The sequence below is a fragment of the Rhinolophus ferrumequinum genome, chromosome 16 (genome assembly GCF_004115265.2).
Source record: "Rhinolophus ferrumequinum isolate MPI-CBG mRhiFer1 chromosome 16, mRhiFer1_v1.p, whole genome shotgun sequence".
NCBI classification, from domain to species: Eukaryota; Metazoa; Chordata; class Mammalia; order Chiroptera; family Rhinolophidae; genus Rhinolophus; species Rhinolophus ferrumequinum.
Window position 1 is genome coordinate 22743305 of NC_046299.1, and position 27229 is coordinate 22770533.

Genomic DNA, 27229 nt, shown 5'->3' on the forward strand with positions numbered 1-27229 from the left:
TGCCTGGTAACTGCGCGAGCCTTGCCGCTCACAACCAATAATAGCTTCGCACCGTGAAAAGTGGCATTCCAGCTATCCAATCGATGAATGGAAGTTGGCTTCGGGAGGCGGGGTGTACCTAAGGAGGCGAGATTACAAGAAAAAGAAAAGGGTAGGTAGGAACAACCAACGGATACAAGGACTCTCTGAGTGACAGTTATAAAACCCAATAAAAATGGACACATTGTGCTGGGCGGTTGGAGAGGTGGAGTTAGCTAGAGTTCGGTTGCCCCGCGGCTTGGAAGTGGCTGCTGGGCATTATGGGGAGGAGAGCTACGATTTGCTGGGAAGGGGGCGGGGTCCGTTTTGAGAGCCTGAGCGGGCGACTCTACTCCATTCTCCCTACCCCATTCCGGACACTCCCTATCAAAGTCAGCCAGGCCAAAACCGTGCCCCTTAAGGGAACACTTCCATACGAGGCAGCTTCTGGACTCACTCCATCCTAGGACCAATCCCGCAATTTCCAATCTCCCCTCCCCCACTCTCCCATCTGCCTGCCCTGTCTGGCTTCTCATAGATGTGTTTGTCCCAACCCAACTGTTTCTGTTCTTGTACCCCATTCCTGTCATCCAGAAATAGAGAAAATGAGAGGTGGCAGAAACGTTGGGTATCTAATTCAGGTGTCCTCATTTTACAAAGCGGGAAACTTGAGTCCCAGAGTGCAAAGATAGCACCCACATTCGCATAACTAGTTATTGGCAGAGAGACAAACCCAGGTGTCCTCACACCCCAGTTCAGCTTTCTTTTTCACTGCGCTTCACTTCCGTTTATGCCCTAGTCTATCAGGTTGTGACCCCCAGTTCTGCCCCTCACACTAAGCCTTGGACACTCTTTACCTACCTGGAATGAAGCTAATCACCCAGGTTAGTGACAGGAATCACCAGTGACAGAAGATGGAAGCCTTCCCTATCTGCCTTAGAAATGCTAAGAAGCCTTTGGGCCAGATGCCCCCCCCCCCCCAGTCTTCACTCTCCTGCACCACGGTACCTGTCCTCTTGCAAGAGATGATAAAGGTTGCTAGGATATTTAGAATTACCTAGAAGTGAGAGTGTGTACGAAGGGGACAGGAGGGTGTTTCCTCCTTGAAGACTGACTGGTGGAATTCCCAGCCTATCATCTGGAATAGAGCCCTGGTGTCCCTGCAGACCTGAAGAAACTGCTGGGAGGCAATGAAAAAAGATACCAATTCTCTCCACATTTCCTCTCACTTATGGATAACCCAAGTCCAGGAAAGCTGCATACCTAACTCCATAGAAATGTGGTCTTAAACCCAGATAGCCAAACACCATCCATGTGCTAGGATCCTCTAATTAGAAGAACCCATCAGACATGAAAAACTCAACAGTTCCCTGCACCTGCACATCGGTTCCTGGTCTCTGGGTCCAGCTGAGGATCTTGCCTTTCACCCAAAGAAAGGGGAAGAGGATACAACCACCACAGTACCTCTTTCCACAGTATCTCTGAGCCATTTTCCACCTTCACTTGAAAACTGGGATTTGGACTCCTGGGTCTATCTCAGATTGAGAGGTCCTAAATAGCCAAAAATTGGAAAATCGTCTAAGTAGGCCAAAACTCCTTACTCCCCCATCTCCACTCTCACATATCTTCAAAAATTCATCAACTTAAAAGCATGAATGCGATTGTGTGTTAGAAATGAGGAAGAGATGATAATACTCTAGCCCAACCTCCATCATCTTACCAGGCAGAACATCTCCCTTTCAGATTTCAGTATTGAGGTCCTACGTTATGCCTAGGAATAAAATCATGAGAAAGACATGGTACTTGCCCTCCTAAATCTTAGTTAGCATCGTAAGGACAACATACAAGCTGATCTCTTCAATATAGCGGGCAGAGTACTAGAGGGTATGCACAGGAGGGTTATGGGAGCAAGAGGCTAGACATCTGGCTAATCTGGGAGTTCAGGAACAGCTTCCCAGAGAAAAGGAGGCCTGAGTGGAGCTTAGGAAGATAAATAGGAATTGACAAGATGAAGACTGGCTGGAAATACGTCACTGTCAGAAAAAACGGCCAGAGGTGTACAGAAAACCACTAGGAGGTTGGAGACTAAGACAGGGTCAGATCCTGTATGCCAGGCAAGGGAGTTTGGTCTTTATCCTGAGGGCAATTAAGACCCACTGAAGGGTTTTAAGCAGAAACAAAACTGGTCAAATTTACCTTAGGAGCATATTGCGTGGTAGGGTTTAGGGCTCTCAGGGGCACCCAAGCATCCCAGCCTGACTCCACATGTTCCTTGGGACATCTGTCCTATCCCTTGCAACTCCCTAACAAACAAGCACCAAGGCCACACCTCGCCCACAGAACTGAACCTGGTATCACCGAAGAGAAGCTAGCCCTATTAAGGTTGCGATAGCATAGCCTGGGCAAGCCAAAAGTGCAGACTGACATAGTAAACTGCCCAGGCCTCTGAGGAGTGCTCAGCTCAAGCCCGGGGATCCAGTGAGTCTCCTTTAACTTCTTTTTTTTCGGGGGGGGGGGGAGCGGGGGTGTAGGAGGGAGTGACTTGTCCAATGTCACTCACTCATGGTGTGATTGGTGGCAGGGTTAGAATGGTACTTTGATTTGTGTCATTCCAAACTCTGCTTTCTCCACGAAGCCACCTTCCTTGGAGGAGAGACAAGGGGGGGGTTGAAGGCAGGAGATAGCCAAGAAGAGGAAAAAGAAAAGATGTGAGGAAAAAGAGAAGCAGAGAGAAAGAGAAATTAGTCTTTCAAACTGGCAGAGGAGGGAGGAAAGGGACAAACAGCAAGAGCAAAGCGGTGGAGAAGAGGAAAGAAAGGCGAGACGTGGGAAGATTGGAGCAGAGACAAAAGGGCAGAGAGATAGACAGCGACAAGTGGAGAAAATCGCCGAAACTTGAGCGGCAACGAAGTCTGAGCGCTGAAAACCAGCGGCCTCTCCCGGCCGGTGCGCCCTCCCACCTGACACCCCGGCAGCCCTGTCACCCGGCACCGTTCCACTTCTCTCGGGGTAGTGGTCTGGTTCTCCCTTGCTGCTAGCAGGCCCCGGATCGGTGGGGCTACACGGCCCACCCTACGTCCGCCGTTTTGGCTCTGCCAAAGCGCTCCTGCTGAAGCGGGGTTTCAGCCACGTGGGGAGGGGCGTGTACCCGTTGCTGAAGAGTGCCTCCTATTGGTCAAGGGGCGGGGTTCTTGGCGTCTCGCCGGCCCGACCCCACCCCCGAAGGCGGGGCCTAAAGATTCACAGCTGGAAAGGGTGGAGCCCGGAGAGCGCAGCTGGAAGGGGGCGGGGCCCTACGAGCGAGGCTCGCTGCCGCGGGCTGGGGGCGCCCTGGGCTGCCATAAAGTGAATGGGCGCCGGCTGGGGGTGGCAGTCCGCGCCAAGGCTCACTCTCTCCCTTTGCGAGTCCGGGAGCGCCAGAGCGGAGCTGCGGCCCGGGCGCAGGGGGACGGCCCCCACCCCGGCCGGGTGCCCGGCCCACGGCCCCTGCCTGCCCTCCAGACTACGGCCGCCACTGCCGCTGCCGGGAGTCTGCCTGCTGCGGGACTCACTGTGAGTGTTTGACCGTGCGGGGGACAGGGGCTCACGGGGCAGGGGGACCATGGCCGGACTTCGGGATCCCTAAAACAGGAGCTGGGTCGACCGAATAGGGGAACGGTGCCTGGGGAAAGGGTCGAAAGTGGGAGGGCGGACTGCAGACCCGGGGGATTAAGGGAAAGAGAAACTCAGCGTCAGAACTCGGGGAACAGAGAAGGGAGACTCAGGGAATCCGGAGGGAAACGGAGACATGAAGCCAGGACGGGGACTCCGAGAAGCGAGGAGGAGAGCGAGTCAGGAAACCATTACCAGAAAGCACCCTGGAATCCGAGGACGCGAGGCAGGCAGCCAGGGAGCGAAAGGAGTTGCCGAGGCCCTGTCCAGTGGGGGGAGCTGGCGGCGGCTGCCCAGCATGGGGCAGTTAGCGGCGCCCGACGTCCCTTAGCTGGGGCTCAGACTCCAGGGACTGGGAACAGGGGTGAGTCTAGTCGCACACGCTTCTCTTCCCAGCTCTTCGCAGTTGGGAATGGGACCAGTGTTGTGAGAGCCCGGCCGCGAACGGGTCAGATGGCCGCTGTGCTGGCGGCAGGGCAGTGGCAGGGCAGCCGGAGAGACCAGGCAGCGATTCTGGCGCGTCCGACTGGCGGTGTCCGGGCCCGCATGGGTCCCGGCCTGGGGCCGCCACGGAATCGGACGGAATGTCCGCAGCACGCGGGGCTGAGAGCGGATAGAATGTCCGGAGTGGCGAGGTGGGTCTCTCTGGAGCAGGCGCTGTGTCAGGCAGTGGTGGACAGAATGTCCCTGGCCGAGTGGCATGTCCATTTACCCGGCAGCGCCTGCCCAGCTACTGCGTGTGCGGTGGGGTTCGCTGTGGTGGGTCACCTCGAATCCCACTTTGAAAACTTGTTTCTGCTCCTATGGGCTGTGGGGCCCAGGAGCGAGGAGTGAGTGTAAAGGCTGCAGCCTGGCCGTGGGGTGGAGTGGTGCTGGGAGAGAAGCCCTCTCTGGTCCAAACCAGATCTGAGCATCACCTGAACTTCCAGAATCCAAATTTGAGGAGAGAAAGCTAATGGTGAGACTGCTAGTGGGTATCAAGACCAGGAAAGGAAAGAATGAACCACAAACGGCAATGGGAGGGCCAGGAAGAGCCCAGCACAAGCCCCTGCCAGCCTCAGTTCCCTCACAAACTCAGGGGCAAACTCTAATTCCAATACAGCTGATCAGACACCCCAGACTTCTTGCCTGGGTGTCAGCAAGCTAAAGGTGCCTTCTCTGTGGGGAGCAGGAGCCCAGGCCTGAAGAGAAAATTGCAGCCCTTTAGCAAAGCAAACCCTGTGGTCTTCTTTCCCTTTTCGCTCCCTCTCAGCCCCACCAGTTTGGAGTCTAAAAGAAGGTAGGAAAGAGATACATGGAATCCAGACTCCCCTCCAACACGAGACCTTCACTGCCCTCTAACTCTGGTTGGGAAGGAGGTCTCAGCCCTATTCAGCTGCCCCGTGTGCTTTCCCTGTAGCTGGGGAAGGGTCTTGATTCCTTTGGACTACTACAATGTCCACCCACCCTGGCCCTAACTCTTTAACCAGACTTCAGTTAAGCTGAAGGGAACAGAGTGGAGAGAACTCTCCCAGTCTATGTAAGTGAGCAAAACAGCTCATCCGGGGATTGAATTTTCATGGGGAAAAGTGTTTTGCAATGAGTAAGTAATCTAAACAAGTGGGTCTCAACCTTTCTCAACCTCCACCCATGAGTGACACACAGTACATATTCCCCACACTCCCACCTCCATTCCTCAATTTTAAAATGTGTTTATTACCAGCTACAACATTGTTTCTCAACATTTTTTTGTCCCTTGCTCCCTTTTACTAAATATAGAGTCACAAACCAATACCGCCACCACATTCCGATACCATTTTCAGGGGCTCATGCTCCCATCATCTTTGAAAAATCACTGAAGTTATGGGTGAAATGAAAGGCTCTGAGTCAGGAAAGGAATAGGGAAGGCAGTACAGATGTTTCCCTAAAGACCTTAGCCTAAAGTTTTGCTTTTGCCCGAAGGCCAAAAAGCAACAGCATCATAATGAAGATGACTGGAAACAAAAGGCAGAACCTTCTCCCATCCTTGCATAAAACCATGAGCTGAGTCCATGCCTGGGTAACTAGCTCTTAGGGAGAATGTCATGAGCCTACCGAAGTGTCAGAGAATAGTCGGTAGAATGGGGAGTCAGTGGCTGCTGGAGAAAGCAAACTTCAAAGTTTAGGCCTCTCGAAAGTGAGATAGGATGGAAATCCACAAAACAATGAAAGGCATGGATAAGCAGAAGCAGATTTGTTTGCCCCCAAATCCTGAAACCATAGATGAGGATTTCCTCTTAAAGGAACCAGAGTGATGCAAGTGCAGGATGAATAGGAAAATGTTCCTTGGCACATAGTGGGCAGCAAACTTCCAGAGCTCATTTCCAGAGAGGTGGTAGAGGCAGGAAGTAGAAATGGAATCCTTCGGGGCTTGGGAGGATCAGTGTGTGTCAGAGCCACAAATGGCTGCTGGGGTGGCGGGGGCGAGGAGTGAAGAGCTCAGTCCCTGGTTTTAGGAAAACGGGATTCAAATCTCTTCAATCTGGGTAACCTTGGACAAATTCATCTTCTTAGAGGTGAAATGGGGATGGTCATTCCTGCCACTCACAATGGTTGTAAGAGTTAAATGAAATCGTATATATGAAAGCCCTTTGCAAATGGAAAAGCACCACAGAAATAAAAAGCATTACTGCCATTGTTATGCCCAAACTGTAGAATCTTTGTTTGGAAGGGTGGTGTCTCAAGTCTCAGATCAGCCAGATAACACTCCTGATCCAGCCACAGGAAGATTCTCAGTGACAGATGGAACCCCCTCTCTCAGGCTTCAGATGCTAGCCATTACCCCTACCCCTCTCTGAGAAGAGTTCAAGGGAGCTCCCCAAATGCTTAATACTTCTACCAGGCCAAAGATCCTGATCTGATCCCTGCCTGCCTGCTGCTCAAGGATGTGAATATGGGCCCAGGACCCAGATCCAAGAAAGGAGGGCAGGGGAGGCAGACTGAAGCTGAGCTGGGGTTGGCATGAGAGAAGGAAGGAGCCATCCAAATCTTTCCTTCTCCATTCACTCTACATGATGCTTTCTAGAGTGTGGAGGAGGGAGATGGCAGCTAACCTGCAGGATCCATTAGGTCCTCAGCTTTGGGATTATCTAGAGTGTCTAGCCCATGGTCACCAACAGGGACCCATGATAAGAGTGATGGGAAGAGAAAGGAAAAGATAGGTGGTGGGATGAGAAAGAGCTGCTTTCAAAGAGCCCCTTTTCTATCTCTCCTCTGCCCAATCCATTCTGCTCACCAATGCCAAATAAAGGTCCCAAAGATCCTGCTTTTATGTCACCCCCCTGCCTACAAGCCTCTAGTGACACCCACTCATTGGAGCAGTGCTTCTCTTCAGGGGACTGGGGTGGGAGAGGGCACTAGAGAACTGGGAGGAGCATGATGCTATAAGCTAAACATGGCTCATCGTCATGGTGTGATGTCACTTGAAGATGTCACTTGGAGATTTTTAGAGAAAACTTTATTTTTATATTAAAATAAACATAATAACTTAAGTATAGAATAGCATGCAACATTTGCTTCCATTTTTAACATAAGGCTGGAGATCTCAAAGAAATTTCATACTGTTGACAGCAGTTTCGGGTTGTGCCCCTAGTTTCCCAGGGTGATTTCTCTCTTATTAGTGTTAGGGGTTTTTCAGTGGGAAAACTGGAGATGCCCCAGCCTGGACTGTATCAAACCTGAACCACCACCCTTTGCCTCTTATTGGAGGTCCCCTCAGCCTGATCCATTTTTCTCTGATGATTTCCCATTGCCCACACTGAGACCCTGGCCAAGCTGGGCTCCTTGTTGCCCTCTGAACCTGCCAGCTCAACCCTGCTCTAATTATTTAGAAGCCTCTGCCCCTTCTTTGCCTCCCCAATTCCCAGCTCAGCCATGTGCTACATTCTCTGAGCCCCCAAACATGATGCCACTTTCTATGGACTGCCGTTTCTCTGATCTCCCATAATGTGAGAATCACGTCCATGCAGCCCATCATTTCCTCCTGTGCTCTGGTTGCCTTCGCAGACCGCAGGCACCTAGAAGTTAGTGTCTGTGTCTTACCATTCTTGGAGATCTGCCTGAGCACCTAACACTTGCTGAAGGAAAGAAGGAAGAGAAGAAAGGATGTGGAAGCCCATTTCTCTGATTTACCCCTGAATGAATTCAGTGCATCAAGTCAGGGCAGCCTCCACCTGAGTCCTAGGGTTTCCTCTTGGGGCTGTGAGCTTTGTCTACAGCTGTCTTCATTTGCTCCCATTTGTCACTGCAGTTCAGCAGACCAGACAGTTCGGGGGATCGGCATCACGAATACACGTGAGGCCATGTGCACTTAAGGGCCTCACTTCAGTTTCGGGTTCACAGGATGGTTTCGGGCCCTGGTTTACACCTGTTTGCCAACTTGCTGCTTGCTGAGCTGAGCCACAGCATCACAACTCCATCTGCTCTTCCTCTTCATTCTTCCTCTGCAAGAGAATGTCTTCTCCCGCTTAAATTCCAGGGTGTGCCTCCTATCTGGGGCATTATTATTGCAACTTCTTTGAGGCTCTCTGGATGTGACCCTGGTTTACCCCTCTTTGACTTCAGGACAAAAGTGGGTGCGCATGGCAGTTACCCTCTTGCCACGAATCTGGGTCCCTTGGAAACCATGGCCTCCCCACTGTGGCCTTTCTGGCATGTGATAGTCTCTGCTCTCCACCTTGATGTATCTTGGATATTTTGATCTTGCTGTAATCCATGACAGCTTCCTGTAATTCCAGCCTTAACTTCAGAATCAGAGCACACCTGTAGGCCCTCTCTTCTCCCTAGGGCTGGGATTACCTCCCTGACTTGACTGGGGCCTGGGCCATGCATCCCCAGTGGGGGATGTCAGAAAGGCTGGAGGTGGGGCAGGCAGCCTCTCCCAGAACTGGCCTCAGCACCACTGTTATCTTTTGACTCTCTTTGGCCCTTCCTGGTAATTCCTACCAGAATCAAGCAAACCTGTGGCTCCTAGACCTACTGCTTGTCCCTGTCCACTGAGCGAGGTGAAGTCCCTGGCCTCAGTCCCAACTCCCCAGCTTCCTGACCTCCAGCAGTTTGGGGGAGCTTAATCCTCAGCCAGCCTGTCTCCAACTCAGACAACCACTTGGCGTCCCCAGCCTCTGCCTGACCAACCCACCCAGACACAAGTCTGCTAGAGGTCTGGGCCCCCACCTTCTATCTCTCTATTGCCTGCCTAGCTTTAGTGTTCTTGCCTTTTCAGTTTCACAGTCAGGGCTCTTCTCAGCCTCGCCCCCTCTATCTGCTATTACAAACCCAGTCAGGAGCCTAAGGCTTCATTCTTTCCTTTACCAGTACCTGGTCCTCATTTGAGTTATTCTACCAATTTGGCTGTTACTTTGGTGACTGGGGTCTCCCTTATGTTCAGAACAGAATGCTCACAATACACACTCACATCCCTCTGTAAAATGTAGCATACTCACCTTTATTCACCAGGGAAATGTTTCCCTGGGAGAGCCATCGTTTAGGGAGGTAAACCCCTCAAGCAAGGGCAGAGACAAGGATGAGATCTTATTTACCCCTCTCTCCTCAGTGCCTCACTCAATACCCAGCTCACAGAACATGCCAAATAAACATCTCTTCAATGAATGAGGGAAAAAGAATACTTGGATAGAGTTGTACCTCTACCCATTTTTATATGTCATGTTTTATTTTAACCTTATAACAATACTGAAGGCAGGTAGGGAAGGGATTATGATCTCCCTTTAAGAGATGAAAAAATATGCTCAGAGAGGTAATTTGCCAGTTAGTAAGTTGGGGAACCATGACATGAACCTAGATCTTTTGACTCCAAACCTAATTTCTTTGGGCTACATCAGATTTCTTTCCTACGAGGGGCCTGGGCAGTTTCTGCCCCCCACCCCCATCATCTTCTTCCAGCGTTCTCCTGCCCTCTCCCCACTCAGCCAAACAGGCGCTCCCCAACAGTCACCGACTACAGACCACTCCCCTGGCCCCTTTGGCTTCCTCCTCCCCCACAGAGTCCTTAGTTCCTGAGATTGAGAGCTGAGGTTCAGAGGGGCCAGGAGTGGGGGGTAGGGAAATGGCTAACTCCAAAACAGCCGAGGCAGCTGTCCCTGTCACAGAGAGAGGAGACTGTGACGGTGTGTGTCTGTCTGCCTGAATGTGGGAGCGCATGTGTGGGAGAGTGTGTGTTTGTATGCCCCTAGCTCCAAGTCCAAGTGCTTATTTTGTCTGAGTGGGGGCTTGTGTGTGTCTGCATGTGTGTCTGTCTGTCTCTGGAAACATACAGCCTGAACTCTGCTTTCTCGGCCTCAGCCTTGTCTTTTACTCTGGCCCTTATCTCTCTTCACCCTGCTTCCCTCTGCTGAAATAAAGGGTGAAACCAAGACACAGGTATGGAATGCTGGGGGAAGGGGAGTTTGGAATATTAGAAGTCTGGAGCCAAAGCAGACTGGAAGGATAAATGGCAATAGTGGGATTTAGCTTTTCCTACAGGCAAACCCCTGTCCCTCTTTTCCCAATTCTGTTGCTCTCATGGCCTCTGGAGAAGTCAGGGGCATGATTTGCATTTTGAGGGCATTCTCTTTTTAAAATGTTTTATTTTAGTTAAATTTCTTGGGGGTAACATTGATTAATAACATAAATTTCAGGTGTACAACTTTATGACATCTGTATACTCTATTGTGAATCTAGTCTCCTCTATCACCATGTATTGGACCCCCCCTTTATCCTCTTCATCCTCTTGGGTCTGAAGTAAGAGGAGACTTCAGAACACCCTTTCTTCTAGCTCTCAGTTCTAAGCCTTCTCAGCTATTTTGGAAGAGCTACTAGTCAACGTTGCCAGTTGCCACAGGTCCCGCCTAAGGGCATCTCCCTCCCATCAGAGCATTGTTGAGCCAGCCCCAAGCCTCTGTCTGACTCCTGATCTCAGACCTGGAAGGGGAGGTAGGCTGAGCACCCCCACCCAGGCCTGGCCTGACTTCTCTCCTTCTCCTTCCTTCCCAGGTTCCCTTCAGCCCTGCCTCTTTAACCCTAGGAAAAGGTCCAAGGTCTTGTCCCTTCTGCCTGTGGAAAGAACAGGGACTGTTTCTCAACTTCCTGCCTTGACCTCTGTCCCACACCAATCTTGCTTGAGAGGTGGGGGCAAGGGGCAGCTGTCATCTCTGAGTCAGTTGAAGGGGGCATTACCATGTGCAAATACATGCCGCTGCCCATCTGCGCCTCCCTGAGAAAGGCTCCTAATAAATTCAGAGCAGCCAAGTGACACACATCTCAATCTAGGCTAATCCACAACATTAACGCCACCTTGCACAGCCTGCATTAAGTCTCTGTTAATAGGAATGCAGATGGACCCCTCCCACCCAGCTCTTCACCCGTTCCTCTGTTCCTAGCCTCCTTTGGTTCTCCTCTGACCAAGAAGCATCCAGAGTTCTTGATTCCACTAGTGTCCTTTTCCCTTCCTCCCACCAGAGGGGGCCTGGGAGAGCCAATAGGGGAGACTTGGAGACTCTGGCAGGCTTCTGGGCGATGTCAGGCAAAGTCTGGGATAGGGAGTGAGGGTAACTAAGTGGTTTTAAGATGCTCACATTTACTGCCTGGGGTGTGCCTGGTAGAAGCGGTGCATGAGAGTGGAACAATGACCGGTAGGCTGCAGTGTGTGTCTGGGCAGGCACACAAGCAGCCAGCCAGCCAGAATGCATAGTGATTTTCAAACTTGTTTTTGATTCTGAAACCCTTTCTTCAAATGAAATCTCTCCAGAAAGCATAAACAAAACAGACAAAAGCAGAGCTGCCCTAGTTAAAGCAGATCCAAGCAAGGCCAAGCTAAGTTTCCATCCCTGAGGCCAGCCCCAAGTTCTCATCTCTGAGGGGGTTTCTGGGTAGGGCCCCAAAGAACACAATTTGAAAAAGCAAATGAAGAAAAAGCATTAGCTTAGGGTCTCCCAGGCCTGGTGCAGATCCAAGTTCCACTACTTACAAGCTCTGTGACCTTAATTGTTACTTCAAGGCTCAGTTTCGTCACCTGAAAAAGGTGACAATACTTAATATTGATGCATTCTTGTGAGGAGAGAATGAGGTGAAGGAATACAGTAAGTACTTTTAAATGATAGTAGTGATTATTCTTATGGGAGAAATATCAGGCCTGGTTCAAAAAGAAATCTGTCCCACTGGAGAGTGAATAACAGAGGTTCCAGCAGCGTCTCAGGTGTGATTGGCTGAGGGGCATTTAAAACTTTATGGGAATATTGGAACTGAAGTTTTCGAGGATGTGGCATAGGGCATGTCGTATGCAATAGTGTGGTTTTCATTAATTCAGTAAATACCTGTTGAACACCAACTGCACCAGGCACCGTTCTAGGTGCCCAGCAGTGAACAAAGCAAAGTCTAGTGCATATATCTGTGTATAAAACCTCTGAAATACACTTTTTTCCTCTTAGGCTGCTGTTTCCCCATTGTATCTTTGGGCACCCCATACAGGGGTAGCTTTATGTTGGTGGCTGAGAAAGGGGACAGTGAACCTGTGGGGAAACGCTACTGGGAACCAGATAACCCCGAGATTGTATCCCCATTAACCTGATCTATGTCTTCTCTTCCCACCAGAGTCTTCCCTCCATGGAGTTCGGCCTGCTCAGCGAGACAGAGGCCCGGAGCCCGGCCCTGTCGCTGTCAGATGCGGGCACTCCCCACCCTCCTCTCCCAGAACACAGCTGCAAGGGCCAAGAACACAGCGGTGAGCATGCTCCCTTCTGGGTATGGGGGACATAACAGCTCAATCTCTAATGGGGGTGGGGTCCGGGTGGGAGTGAGGGGCCCAGGGAAGAGGTTCCCCAGCTGGGGAAAGCTTTTGACCTGCCCTTACCCGGCCCCTAGACTCGGAGAAGGCCTCAGCTTCACTGCCCGGAGGCTCCCCCGAAGACGGCTCGCTGAAGAAGAAGCAGCGGCGGCAGCGTACTCACTTCACCAGCCAGCAGCTGCAGGAACTAGAAGCAACCTTCCAGAGAAACCGCTACCCTGACATGAGTACGCGCGAAGAGATCGCCGTGTGGACCAACCTCACCGAGGCCCGCGTACGGGTATGGTGCTCCCAGATCCATGACCCTCACCCCACCCCGGTGTCCCTCTCGCCCGCCGCTTAGCGAGTAGTTTCGAAACATGCAACCTGTGGTTCTGCCCTGCCTACTCCATCCTTGGACCGGACACCCGACGTACCCAGTCCTGGTCCTGGCCCGCTGCCCCACACGGCCTTCTTTCCACCAACCTCCAATCTCACTCCACCCCATCACTCCAGGCCACTCTTCTCCCCTGACACTGTTGCTTGTTCTCGTCACCCCTCCGTGACCCCATCCTACTGCCCCCACCACGCTGTCGCCCTTGACTCAGTCCTGCCTCCCACTACTTCTGTTCTCAGCTCCTTGACTCAATACACTCCTCCAAGACCCCCATTCCCGTCTCCAGCCACCCCATCTTGTTTATTCAAGCTGGCCCAGGCCCCGGCTTGAACCCCCATCTGGGTGACCCACCCCCATCCACGCTGACCAGCTCTGGGACCCCTGCGCGGTTCTGTGCCGTGACAGCCTTTTCTCTTGCGCCCGCAGGTTTGGTTCAAGAACCGGCGCGCCAAGTGGCGAAAGCGCGAGCGCAGCCAGCAGGCGGAGCTTTGTAAGGGCGGCTTTGCGGCGCCGCTGGGGGGGCTGGTGCCGCCATACGAGGAGGTGTACCCCGGCTACTCCTACGGCAACTGGCCACCCAAGGCCCTCGGCCCGCCGCTCGCCGCCAAGACCTTCCCGTTCGCCTTCAACTCGGTCAACGTGGGGCCTCTGGCTTCGCAGCCCGTCTTCTCGCCACCCAGCTCCATCGCCGCCTCCATGGTGCCCTCGGCCGCGGCCGCCCCAGGCACCGTGCCTGGGCCCGGGACCCTGCAGGGCCTGGGCGGGGGGCCCCCCGGGCTGGCTCCGGCCGCAGTGTCCTCCGGGGCAGTATCCTGCCCTTACGCCTCGGCTGCCGCAGCAGCTGCTGCGGCCGCCTCCTCCCCCTACGTATATCGGGACCCGTGTAACTCGAGTCTGGCCAGCCTGAGGCTCAAGGCCAAACAACACGCCTCTTTCAGCTACCCCACGGTGCCCGGGCCGCCCCCGGCCGCCAACCTCAGTCCGTGCCAGTATGCTGTGGAACGGCCCGTATGAGTGACCCTGCCCATGGATCATCCTCGAGGGCGGGGGCGATAATTCTCAGCCTCCCCGGACTGGGGACGTCTTGACTGGCTTGTCCCCGCCCCGGAGTCTGAGAAGGATGCTGGGGCAGCTGGGGGCGGGAGAGCGGCCGACTCAGGAGACAGCCTTCCCCCTCCCAACCCTGAGGGGTGGACTGGGCCCTACACAGTCTGCGCTCCTGGGACTAAGGCCAGGAACAGGGACCAGTTCCCCGGGGGCCAACTCACCCTTGGCCCACCCCACCTTCTCCAGGTGCCCCCTCCCCCCATTTATCATTTTCAAAGATAAATGAAATAAACGTGCGCGGACTGTCAAAGGCTTGATGATTCAGAGTTGCGGTTGAGCCCTCTCCCCTCATCCTCCCTCTTGTCTTAAGGAGAGCTAGGTGCTAGGGAAAGAGGTGAGGGCCCAAGCTTCTAGGGCTTCAGTCCCCCTCAGCCGCTAACACCAGGATGGGGAAGCCAGGACATTCCTGAAGCAGAGGGACGCACATGTGCGTGGGTATTTGTATTGATGTCTGGAGGACTACTTGCAGTTTGGCGGGCGTTGGCCAAAGCTGGTGCTGCGGCGCCACCTTGTGGTCCCATGAAGGATAACTGGAAGATCTGGTCTGCAATGCCTACTTGCAGGTGTCACTTCTGCAACTTAGAAAGCCTATATGACCTTAGATAGACCTCCGCCTTTCTGCACCTGTTTCTCACTGTTCTGATGAGGGGCTTGGGCCTCTAACAGCAATAAAATTCTGGTCTGTAACAGACATTTATTAAGTGCCTACCAGGCCTAGGATTCTTATTGAGTGCCTGTGTGTGTGCCTCTCATCTTTCCACACACCCTCTTAAGCTCTTCAACTATTGATCATCCCACTGCCAGCAGCTGTCTACCATCACAGCCGACTCTTTCTTCCCGCAAATCCCCCAAATCCAAAAATCTTGTTGAGATATTTAATTAAAAAATAGAGCAAGAAGAAAGGTTTTTGTATAGAAATATAAATAACAGCTCTGGGGATCCTCCTCAGTCCCACTCCATCTCAGGACCTGCTCAGCCTTCACATTAAAAACAAACATCAAAGTACTAGATCATACCCGCTTCCCAGGGGTGATGCTTCTTGTCTGTTATAACTTCCTGTCACCTTGGGGCACACATCCTGTGGGGAAACCATGCAGGGAAGGCATCCTAATCATTCTCCCAAACCTAAGCCCAACCGCTCAAGGCCCTGGGGAGGAGAGAGACTGAGGATCCTTCTTCTTCTCCAACCCTTTACTCCCTCTTGGTATTGGCTTTGACCTTGGGCATTACGTAGGTTTTGTGGAAGAAGTGGGCAAAGAGGATGAAATAGGTCGTATACAAGATGAAGGACCAGAAGAAGTGTTCCACTGTGGTGTGGCATCCCTGTTCCTGTCTCCAGATGTAAGTCAGGATGACGACAATGGCTCCCATAAACATCTGCAGGATCTGCAGGGTGGTGATGAGCCTGGGAAACCACCTGGGGGGCTTCACTTTGGCAGCCCTCAGAGTGTAGTAGGTGTACATGATGGCATGCACACCGAAATTCATGGTCATGAACCAGCCGCCTGCAGCCACCTTGTTCTTGTATGCAAAGCTTGTGAACACTAGCACTGTGCTGTGATGGTACCAGTGCACAAAGATGAGTGGCCGCTTACGTAGGATGATGAAGGCCGTGTCTCCTGGGAGATGGGGAGTCATAGCTGGCATACCACCCAGTGTTGGGACCACCCTCCGCACTGAATGTGGGGGCACAGGGGAAGTTCTCAGGGTGGGAAAAGGGGTCTTTATGACAGAGAATCTCAAGAGGGGCTTGGGTATGAGGTGTTATTAGGACCCAGGGGTGGGGGAGGGACTCTCCATGTGATAGGTGAGGGATGCAGTTGACTGGGTGTCAGAGAGACAAAGCCTTGCCACTCACCAAGTTCAATGATCTTGCTGAGAAGAAAGACGCAGGACCAGAATTGCGTTACGGAATCGTCGATGAAGATGGAGAAGCACACAGTGTTCTTTAGTCTACCGCTAAGTACCAGGGTCCCCATATAGCCCCATGTCCTCACTGCCCCCAGGATACTGAAATGGGACAGAGGAAAAGGGTGTAAGTTCATCTCTAGACACCAATCCACCCTTCCCCCTCAGCCTGGTCAGGTTGATCCAACCAATAATCTAGAAGAGATGAGGGCTGAAGAGATGATGGGACTGAAAGTTGAATTAGGGAATAGAGTTCTTGGGATGGGTAGGAGCCTATGAGGAAACGGGTAGCAGGATGGAGGAGACTGAAGGAGTTTGGGAGAGAAAATATGGGAGGGAGAGGATGGGGAAGTTATTGGAGGGTCTTGGGAGGGGGCCTGGAGAAATTTGTTGGAAGTATACAGACTCCATGAGCACAAGAGAACTTGTGAGAGAGAATAGAAACTGCCAGTTTGGAGCCTCAGAAAGAAGGAAAACAGGGTAATATGAGAGGAAGGTAAAAGCTGGCGAGGGGAGCAGGGGTGAGCAAATGAAATAGAGAGAGTTGCTGGCAACTTGGGGAGTTGATGCAGTTGAGGTTTCTGGAAAGGTTTTAGGAATAGAGTGAGGGTCTAGGGTCTACAGGATAGGCGAGGAGAGTCTTACCTGAAGATTGCAAGGCAGAAGGACCAAAGGATGAGAGGCCCCTGCAGGTTGAAGCCCTTCCGTGACTTCATGTAGTTATGCCCCACAAAGATGAGTAGCAGGTAGATCAGAGCTATGGGGAATGAAGTTGCCCTGGTAGGCAGAAGGCAGAGGGGATGGATTCATGGGTGCGTGCTGGTTAGAGGAATGCCCCCTCATCTCTCCATATGAGTGCTCTGGGTTGGAGTCCCAGCTCTGCCACCTACTAGCTGTGTGACATTGGAAAAACCTACTTAGTTCTCTGAGCCTCAGCTTCCTAATTTGTAATGGGGGAATAACAGTCCTCCCTGGACAGTGTTAATATATATAAAGTACCCAGCACATGGCAGGGGCTATGTCCAAGGTTCCTGTGACGATTGCTCTCTCAGTAAGGCTATAAGTAGGTGACAGGTGCTGGCCCATGCCTAGAACCAACCCAGGGTTGTGGTGTAAGAAGAGTGTGGCAAAAGCTTCCACTTAGTTGGGTCATAGCAAATTGGCTGCAGCACAAAGCCCACAAATACCATTGAGAAGAGTCAGTGCAAAGCCAGAGAGCCTGGGGAAATCTTGGAAGAGCTCCCTGACTTTGCCTCCTTCTCCACAGCAGGGACGATAGAATACTTGGGGAACAACGTGATAATTGTGAAGGGCAGGCTGTCCCTGGGCACCAGCACTTTGCACGTGCATGCACGGACACAAAGGACGGAGAACAGTCATCTATAAGCTGGTGGCAAAAGGATTTCAAATCAACCCCATTCCTCAGAGACCAGTTCTCACTACATATACTCTTTCCCCTTGGTTTCTGTCTCCTCCCACATTCCTCACCCCATCCTCTCTTCCTCTTTTTTTCTTTCTCTCTCTTTTTTTCTTTCCCCACCCCCCCTCCTCTCTTCTCTCCTTTGCTTTTTAAGAAAATCATTGCGGGCAGTGTCTTCCCCCACCCTCACCCCCCAAATTGCAGTCATTAGGACAGGGTCCCGGCATGGCCCTTCCCCTTCCCCAGGTCTCACCAGTACTCCCTCAAAAAGGGGATTATGTCCTGTAAGCCCTCTAACCGCTCGAAGTTGTAGGGCTGGAGCAGCGACTCTGTATCCTCTGAGCTATTCATGACTGTGCCCATTTTGTTCTGCAGAGGTCGAGGTCTGGAGCTTGGGGAGCTGGGTGAGAGGCTGGGGGACCGAGGATGGAGCGAACCTTGGAGCAGGACGGAATGGATCCAGGAACCAGGGAACTCCGCGGCAAGCCGAGGAGCGTCCAATTCAGGCACAGGCGCTGCAGTCCAGCCCCATTCCGCCGCCGCGGCCACTGCGGTATATAACGCGGAATTGCAAAGCTGCGGGCCCAGGTGGCGCGCGGCCCCCTCCCAGCACCCAGCGGTTATCCAATCTCGACCAAGACACACCCCTATCCCACCCCTAGGCCGCAGAAGGCTCTCTGATTGGTTATCTTTGCCACCCCCAAATGCCCGTCCTAGGCCCTCGCCACGCCCTTTTCCATCTTTTTCTCCCCCAACACACCCACTCGTGCTAGCTTGGCTTAGCCCCCGTGACCTTGCCAGGTGCCCGGAAGTGCTAGTCTTCTCCCGGCACGGCCAACCTCAGCCTTTGCCTCAGTTTGTTTTAATCCTGGCCTACTTGGCAGTGAGGAGAGAGTGGAAGTGTCCTCAGCCTCTGGTGCCTCGACCCAGAGATAGTGGTGTCAGTTTCCCACTTCTCTGAGACCCCGGGAAACGCAGGACTGGGTTGAGGATGAATAAGGCTGAGGAAGCAGCGTCAGAGAGCCCCTCCCATAGTCCCATCTGCCTCTTTCAAGTCTGTGATTGTGGGTGGGAGGACGGTAACTTTTGATGAATTTTATTGTTGAAGTTGTTGGTGTTTGGGCAGGTGGTTGTTGAGGCTGTTGTGGTTTCTTTAAAATTTCCTGAATTCCTGAACTGCCCCAGCCTGACACCCAGTAACCCTGGGGACGAAATGGGTTCACCCTCTGGGCTTCTGGGTTTATTGTCTTCAGGTATCCTGGAGGCTTCCTAAGGTTTATAGAAGGTGTCCTGATCTCTCCCTTAGTCTGTGCTTTTCTAATCAAATCTACTTTTTCCTTGCCTGTGTACTCAGCCCCAAAGAAATAAATAATTTAAAACTTTTAAGGCCTTACTTGTCTGTCCCTTATTACTCTCCTAGGTTTTATGAAAGTGAGGGAGAAATACAAGGCTTGACAGCAGTTAGAGATAAGATAGAGATTTGCAAAACAAGTGCTAAGAGAAATATAAAATATTTAAAATCAAGATGTGGTTATAAATGACTATGTGCAGTAAAGCCCACAGGCAGGCTCTGGAGCCAGAGGAGCCAGGTAGGAATCCCAGCTCCACTTCCTTGAAACTCAGTAGCTATCTAGGGAAGGGTTCAGTGAGAAGTCCTGTTCATGTGACCTAAATGACTCTCAAGTGCATTCCTTTGTCTCTGTACCTCATCACTTCTCACCTGGTTACTACAGCCACTACCTTAGTCATGTTAACTGGTTGTACCACCTCCTTCTCTCATACAGTGCTTCTTTCTCTTTATTGCATTAGAACCAAAAAAGAATTCCCAAATCTGGCTGATCATAAAATTCCTGATCCCCAGTCTCAGGGATTCTGACCCAGTAGTTGGTCTCAGACCATACTTTGAAAACTGCCACTTTCTGTCCTCTCATCCCGAAGAGGGTTCTAGAACTTAAATTGGATCATGCTGCTTTCCTGCTTAAAACTTCAGTGGTTCTTGATTGCTTCAAAAATACCCTGACACTCAGAAGGTGATCAGCACATGTTTGATGGATGAATGAATAAGTGAAAGAATGAATATTACAAGAAAAATACCATTTAGGTATTACAAGACCTGGATTCAAATCCCAGCTCCACCATTAACTAGTCATGTGATTTTAGGCAAGTTGCCTAACCTCTCTGAGACTCAAATTCTTCATTAGTAAAACATAGATAGTCATACTTGCCTGCCTACCTCACAAGGTTGGGGGCAGTATACAAGTCAGATAATGTCAATGAAAGGATATTGTGGACTAGACATGGATGTGTCAGGGTAATTCATTTTGGGAGATTTACAAATGCATATAGAATATATATACACAGTCCTGGGTTTCTCTCAAATGAAGATATTTTACATTGTCTTTCCCTGTGAAGTTTAATGCTGAGGCTTGGGGGTGGGGTGTGTGGAAGAGAAGAAGAAATCTCCAGAAGTTATTTCCTAGGGGAAATGTTCCCTGACCCTTGGACTTGGTCTGGTACCCCTGTTATATGTAAATGGTCCCCATACCATGGTATTTCTTTCCTTCAATGAGGGTTAATAATTGCTTCATTATTTTTATGATTTCTTGATTAATGCCTATTTCCCCCAATAGTCCTTGAGCTCCATAAATGCAGGGAATATGTCTATTTTGCTCAACACCATTCTCCTAACACTGGGCACACTGTAGGTACTCAGGTAATATTTGTTGCATGAGTGATTGAATGGATGAAATCCTCAGCCTATAAATCTGGGTGACGCTTTTTGTTTCTCCAAGATAAACATGCCAAGCTTGTTGGGTCTTTTTATCTCTTGGCCTCAGCTTTCTCATCTGTAAAATGGGGATAATATCCACCTCAGAAGCATGTTTATGAGGCTCAAAGGAGATCATATATGTTAAAGAGCATTATACAATGTGAAGTGTTAAACAAATATCAGTAATTATCACCCAAAATAGTAAATTTGTACACATTTCAACTTCTTTTTAATAAAACTCGATTAAATTAATTAAAAAGGAAAGCCATGAGCTGGTGATTGGTTGAACAATAATGTGAATGTACTTAACACTACTGAATAGTACATTTAAAAATGGTTAAGATGGTAAATTTCATGTTATGTATATTTTACCACAATTTAGACCTTTTTAAAAAGGAAAGCCATGAAAAAGGAATATAGTTTTAAGTAGGACATATACAGAGTTAATGTGCACACTACATAAAAATCTTATCCTCAGTCCTATCTCTGACCCTTGGTAAGTGGCTGGGGCTCATCTTATAGACTCCAGTGTCCCCAAATCTACCTCTTATTTATTAGCTGCCAGAAAGGTCTTTCTGAAACACACGTTAGCTCATGTCATTCCTCTTTAAGAACAAAAAATGTCTTCAGGACTAAAGTCAGATTCCTGAAGGGGGCCCGGACCCTTCCTTTCCAGCCAATGTCCCATCATCCCTCAATTCAGCCCCAGCATTCCACATTTTAGCGATAGTGGAACAGTCACAACTCCATAACACAAGTACCGTATTTTCAGGTTTTTCAATCCCCTTTACCTCTCTCCATATTATGCCCTCTCCCCAGACATCTTTTTCTCACCTGTACAAATTACCCATTGTTTGACCCTACCTCTAAAGTCACTTGTCCTGCAAAAGCCTAATTCGTTTTAGACAGGGTCAGCCCCTCCCTACTTTGTCCTCTACCCACAGGATTTTGCCAAAACTACCTGCCAGTATTGTGATTCTACCAATTGAGTACAATTAGTCATATATTTTGCTATAACATCCTGGCTCCCCCACCCTATTCCAAATGGTCATTTTTATTAGGTCATTCATCCTTGAGGGAAGCACACAGCACCTGCACATAGTGGCACTCAAATATGTCAGTTGCTTTGAATTGAATAGGCACCTAAGAGGAAACACAAACAAACTGTAAAGATTTAAAGATTCAGCTCCTTAGTAATTAGGGAAATGCAAATTAAAGACTGTATATATAGTACAGTCCCAATTAACAGCTATTAAACCACATAAAAATTAAATACCCAATGCTGGTCAAAGCTTTAGGAAACAGATACATTCACACCTGGCTAGTGGCCAGGTAAAATGACATAATCCTTCAAGAAGCACACTTAAGTAACACTTCGCGAGAACTATCCGGTATCCTTTGACCCAGTCCCTCACCTAGCAATTTAAAACTCAAGTGAAATAGGCCAAAAGAAAAAGAAAATTTGTATGTGCTAAAATACTTAAGTCGGTGGGACTTAACATAATAGAGAACAGGAAACAACCCACTGATCAGTGACAAAATTATTAAATACTTACATTATAAAACGCAGCTACCAGAACATGAAGAAACATGAAACCATGTTTGTAAAATAATGTGAAAGAAAAACAATACTTAAAACTGTACGTATCCCATTACCTCGGTTATCTAAAGGTGATGATGTCCCTAAAGATTAAAGTTGAAAAGAAACACTAAAATGTGAAATCATTTGATGGGGTGGGTGAGATTATAGAAAATAATTAGAATTATTTTAAGTTTTCTTTCATGATATTTTTCAATTGATGTCATAACATTCTGGAATGCGATTCATCCAGGGATAATGGTTCCTCACTCTATGCTTTCTTTCCTGGCTATCTAATTCCCTTTCATGACTTTACCTGTTACTTCTTTTTGGATAACTCCACTTTCCCTATCTTCTATCTTGACCTCACTTTACTTTTGCTCACATTTCCAGCTACCCATTGGAATTCTCCACCTGGCTGACTTGAGTCACTGAGGTGTTGAAACCCAGCTCACCTTCTTCCCAGACCTGTTGTTTGTGCTGACTTCCCTATTTCTATTAAAGTCACTACCAGTCTCCTTGGCTCGTAGGCAGGGCTGGCTACATAATTTGCAGGGCCCAGAGCAAAATAAAAATGTAAGGGTCCTTGTTCAAAACGTATTAAGAATTTCAAGATGGCAAGAGCAGAACATCAAACCAAATGCAGGGTGCTTCTGTATGGTGGCACAGGTCGCACACCCCGGAAGTTGGCTCCGCTCCTAAGGCTTACATCTGAGGGTCATCTTTGACTCCCCTCTCTCCTTTAATTTGGTTTGGATGGTAGGGTATAGATAGTGCACCCACTCACAAAGATGGGAAATAATGGAGGAGGAATATATTTGAAGAGCAGGATGAAAAAGGAGATGAGTTCATTTTGGGCCCTATGAATACAAGGTGCCAGTGGGACATCCAGGTGAGATGATCCAATAACCAGTTGTCTAGAACTCAGGCTGTCAGTCTGGCTTCAACACTCGGGGTAGAGGATGCAGATGAAATTGGTCAGGGAGCGAGAAGGAAGCGCAGGGCTTTTCAAAGTTGGGTCCATGGACCATTTGCTGTGTAATCTCCAGCTTAGAAATGAAACCTCCTGTGCCCACCCCAGACATCTGAATCTGAATACATCTGGAGGTAGGTAGGGCTTGGGAATGAAAGCTTAAGAAGCTTCCCAGATCATTCTCATGCTTATTAGAGTTTGAGACCTATTGAGGTAAGTGAGAAGATTGAAAAGCCTGTAACTCCAGAGGAAATATCAATGTATAAGCAAGTAGCTTTCATACTTTTTTGACTGAAACACACAAGGAGAAATATATGTTATGTTGTAACTCTGTACATACACGTGTTTAAAACAAACTTTTCAAACATACATTTCCTTACCATATCGTGTCTGATATTTTTATTCTATCGTATTTCAACATTTTAAAATGCTCATCATGACCCAATAGTAGGCTGCATCCTGTAAGTTGAAAAACACTGGTTAAGGAGTTATCAGAGGGAGAGGATGCTGCTAGAGAACAGAAAAAAAAAATAAATCTAAACTCTCCAGGGGTTCTTCAGAGTCTAAACTACATTTCAAAGCTTTGAGAGGAAAATACTAGGCCTCGGTGTTGTTAGAAGTGGGCCTGGTGCTCACGGCTGGGCCATTTTATTCTGCTAGATATAAACAATCTCACAGACTATGAACATCAGACAAAGTCACTCAGAAGCCATGATAGAGTGAGACAAAACAAAGCTACCTCATAATTGTAGCTAAACTCAAAGACAAGGTCACTGTGTAACCCACAAAATACTAAACGTCCCCCTCTCTCAGCTTATGAGTAGCAGTTGCTTCTTAACCAATGACAGCTTCATTCCAATGACAGCTTCATTCTCACTCTAGTCTGTCCTCCCTATAGATAAGATTTATTGAGATACTAAATCATAGAATTGTTCTGTTTTCTGTCAGCACTCAGTCTACAGTGAACTTCCATTTCCTTGCCCCACCTAATCACCCAACAAAGCCCAACTCTTATAACAGGCTTCTTTCTAACACCCTCTTCCTGAGATATCCCACAGTTCCCATGGTGTACTCCCTCACTGCAACGAGTAATAAATTCAACTTATTCAACTACAAGTGTATTCCTGGTACTTTCAAAGGTTCCAGTCTTTGGCTGGAAGGCACCAACAAGGCTATACAAAAACTCCAAGACTTTCCCATGTCCCTGTCTCCTCTTCCCTAGCTTGTCTCAAGTATTCTAAAGTGACTCTCCAGCATCATCCTCTGCTCCCATCCTCTCTCACCTCAGAGCTTAGTCTGCATTTGGTATGTCATGTCTTCATTTTCATTCATCTCAAAGTATTTTCTAATTTCTCTTGTGATTTCTTCTTTAATCCATTGGTTATTAAGAGTGTTGTTTAATTTTCAAATATTTGTGAATCTTCCAGTTTTCCTTCTGTTACTGATTTTCAGTTTCATTCCGTTGTGTTCGGAGAAGATATTTTGTATGATTTCAATCTTTTAAAATGTATTGAGACTTGCTTTGTGGCCTAACATATAGCCTATCCTGGAAAAGGTTCCATGTGCAATTGAGAATATGCGTTCTGCTATTGTTGGGTAGGGCATTTTGTATATGTCTATTAAGTCTAGTTCATTATCTAAGTCCTCTTTTTCCTTAATGATCTTCTGTTTAGTTGTTTTACCCATTTTTACAAATGAGGTATTGAAGTCTCCAACTATCATTGTAGAACTGTCTATTTCTCTCTTCAATTCTGTCCATTTTTGCTTCATGTATTTTGTGGAATGTATGTTTATAATTGTTCTATCTCTTGATGGATTGACCCTTATCTCTACATAATGTCCTTTGTCTCTAATAAGATTTTTGGACTTAAAGTCTATTTTGTCTGATATTACTATAGCTTCCCCAGCTCTCTTTCGGTTACTATTTGCATGTCATACTTTTTTCCACCCTTTTACTTTCAACCAATTTGTGTCTTTGGATCTAAAGTGAGTCACTGGTAAATGGCATATAGTTGGATCATTTAAAAAATCAATTTGGCCAATATTTGCCTTTTAATGAAGAGCTTAATCCACTTACATTTAAAGTAATTACTGATAAGGAAGAACTGATTTCTGCCATTTTGCCATTTGTTTTCTACATATCTCATATCTTTTTTATTCCTTAATCCCTCCATTACAGCCCTTTTGTGTTTAACTTTTTTCTACTTGTACTATTCTGATTCTCTTCTAATTTCTTTCTTTCTTTCTTTCTTTCTTTTAAACTTATTTCCTTAGTATTTACCCTGGGGGTTACAAATAACCCCTTAGGATAATGATAGTCCTCTAGTTTGAATTGACCCAACTTAGCTTCAATAGTACAAAAAACTCTGCCCCTATGCAGCTGTCCTACCCTCACTTATGTTGCTACTGTCACAGATTACATCTGTATGCATTGTGTGCCCATTAACATAGATTTATAATAACTGTCTTACGTATCTGTCTTTTAAGTCACCTAAGAGAAAAAGAGGAGTTACAAACCAATAATACTAGATTTTATATTTATCTATGCAGGTATAATTACTGGTGTTCTTTATTTCTTTGCATAGATTCTAGTTACTGTCTAGTATCCCTTCATTTCAGTCTGAAGGACTTCCTTTAAAAGGAATTTCTTGGAGGGCATGTCTACTAATAATGAACTCCTTTAGCTTTTGTTTACCTGGGGATGCCTTAATTTCTCTTATTTCTTTCATTAATAATTTTTATTTTTTTCTGTTATAAAAGTCCCACATATTTGTGCTTTAAAATGTTAATAATTGTTCTGTGTATTACTCAATATATTTTCCCATTTTATTTATTGTGGTAAAATACACAGAACCTAAAATTCAACATCTTAACCACTTTTGAGTATACAGTTCAATAGTATTAAGCATATTCCTATTGTTAGGCAACCATCTCCAGCACTCTTTTCATTTCACAAAACCGGCATTCCATGCCCATTCAACAGTAACTCCTCATTCCCTCCCCTACCTGCAGCTCCTGACAGCCACCATTCTACTTTCTGTCTCTATAATTCTGACTACTCTAGGGACCTTAAATAAGTGGAGTCACACAATATTTGTCCTTTTGTGACTGACTGGCTTATTTCACTTAGCACAATGTCCTCAGGGTTCACTCATGTTGTAGCTTTTGTCTTTCTTTAAAGCTGAATAATATTATACACACACATACAACATGTTTTGCTTATCCATTCATCTGATCATACACACTTGGGTTGCTTCCATGTGTTAACTATTATGAATAATGCTACTATGAATATAGGTGTACAAATATCTCTTTGAGACTCTGCTTTCAATTTTTTTCAGTGGAATTCACCTTGATTTTTGAAGGACAGTCTTGCCAGATATAGAATTCTTTTTTGACAGGTTTTTTTTTTTCTTTTGACACTTTAAATATGTCATCCCACTGACTTCTGGCCTCCATGGTTTCTTATGAGAAATTAGCTGTAAATCTTATTGTCTGGAGAAAAAAAAAAGGAAAGAAAACAGAAAGAAAAATATTTTCCAAATCTTTGCAGATTAGCTCTGTGTTGGTGCCAACATGTAGGCAGTTTACAAATATTCCACTTTAGCCTTTACTTGCTCCTTGTGCAGAGCCCGAAGATCAGCCAGCGGTGAAAACTTAGGGTCTTCTCTGGTTGTTTCTAGCATGTGTCCAACACTGGGCATGCACAGGGTCTTCTACATTCCCTGATACACACAGAAGCTTTTCAAAGTTCTTATTCACCCATATGTTTCCTTCCCTAACCTCTTCCTACCCAGACCTTTTAGTCTATCTGCTGCTTGCCCCACCTGTTACCCCTTCCTCAGTCAATTGTGTGTAGTATATTTCTCTTTAAATGCTTTCAACAAACAAAGCATTTCATCACCTAGGAAGCCACACCAGCCCTGAGGAAGTTCTGGAACACAGGCATTCCCCTGAGCCAATGCCACAGGGAGCAACCAGACAGGTAGAAACATGCAAAAATCCTTTGAGAATAAGGTCCATATTGTCCCTTCTGTTACCACCAAGTGCAGCAGGAACATGGGCCGCTATTCCCACAGCAGACACTAAACTTTACAATTCTTTCCATGTCTAGAAAGTCTTCTGAAATTAACCAGAAGAAAGGACACATGATATTTTTCCCATTACAAATACACACACACACACACACACACACACACACACACACACACACACAATTGAAGCAAGTGGTAAAAAAGAATAAAAGGTAAACTAAGAAAATTAACTCTGCCTCTGCCTCCCACTCCAATCCTCAGTTCTTCTTCCCAGAGGCAACCACAGTTATGCTTCTTGTGTATCCTTTCAAATATCATCGATGCATAAAAAGATATGTTTGTATGTATCTTCTTAAAGGGTAGCACATTTTCACATTATTTTATAGTCTCTTTTTAAATATGTCTTGGGGAGTATACCATATTAGTATATCTAGAGCTTCCTTATCTTTTTGGATAGCTGTATACTATTTCATTATATGATGTACCATGTTCCTATTATTCAACAAAAACAAAAAGAAAAGCTTGTGGAAGCCCACACACTTTCATGAGTTTTACTTCTAGGATCCTACCAGGTTCTCATGGTGAAGGTCAGAGAAAAA

At 47.9% G+C, this 27229-nt stretch overlaps 2 protein-coding genes across 2 annotated transcripts; one reads left to right on the forward strand and one right to left on the reverse strand.

The window, feature by feature from the left end:
* The first annotated feature begins 3294 nt into the window (after positions 1-3294).
* PITX3 (paired like homeodomain 3) lies at positions 3295-14196 on the forward strand. The gene is made up of 4 exons (XM_033131160.1): positions 3295-3570; positions 12271-12400; positions 12541-12743; positions 13266-14196. The coding sequence occupies exons 2-4, from the start codon at positions 12283-12285 to the stop codon at positions 13851-13853; spliced, it is 909 nt and encodes a 302-aa protein (XP_032987051.1). The 5' UTR covers positions 3295-3570; positions 12271-12282; the 3' UTR covers positions 13854-14196.
* A 611-nt stretch (positions 14197-14807) lies between these two features.
* Positions 14808-17868, reverse strand: ELOVL3 (ELOVL fatty acid elongase 3). The gene is made up of 4 exons (XM_033131161.1): positions 17528-17868; positions 16500-16631; positions 15805-15956; positions 14808-15565 (listed from the first exon to the last, which is right to left on the reverse strand). Exons 1-4 carry the CDS (start codon positions 17635-17637, stop codon positions 15138-15140), a joined length of 822 nt encoding a protein of 273 aa, XP_032987052.1. The 5' UTR covers positions 17638-17868; the 3' UTR covers positions 14808-15137.
* Positions 17869-27229: the final 9361 nt, after the last annotated feature.

Coding starts and splice junctions, on each gene's coding strand:
- PITX3 (XM_033131160.1), top strand. CDS start 12,283: ATGGAGTTCGGCCTGCTCAGCGAGACAGAGGCCCGGAGCCCGGCCCTG. Junction 12,401..12,540: donor CAAGGGCCAAGAACACAGCG/GTGAGCATGCTC, acceptor CCCGGCCCCTAG/ACTCGGAGAAGGCCTCAGCT. Junction 12,744..13,265: donor TCACCGAGGCCCGCGTACGG/GTATGGTGCTCC, acceptor TTGCGCCCGCAG/GTTTGGTTCAAGAACCGGCG.
- ELOVL3 (XM_033131161.1), bottom strand. CDS start 17,637: ATGGGCACAGTCATGAATAGCTCAGAGGATACAGAGTCGCTGCTCCAG. Junction 16,632..17,527: donor CCCTTTTTGAGGGAGTACTG/GTGAGACCTGGG, acceptor TCTGCCTACCAG/GGCAACTTCATTCCCCATAG. Junction 15,566..15,804: donor CAGCAAGATCATTGAACTTG/GTGAGTGGCAAG, acceptor CCCATCTCCCAG/GAGACACGGCCTTCATCATC.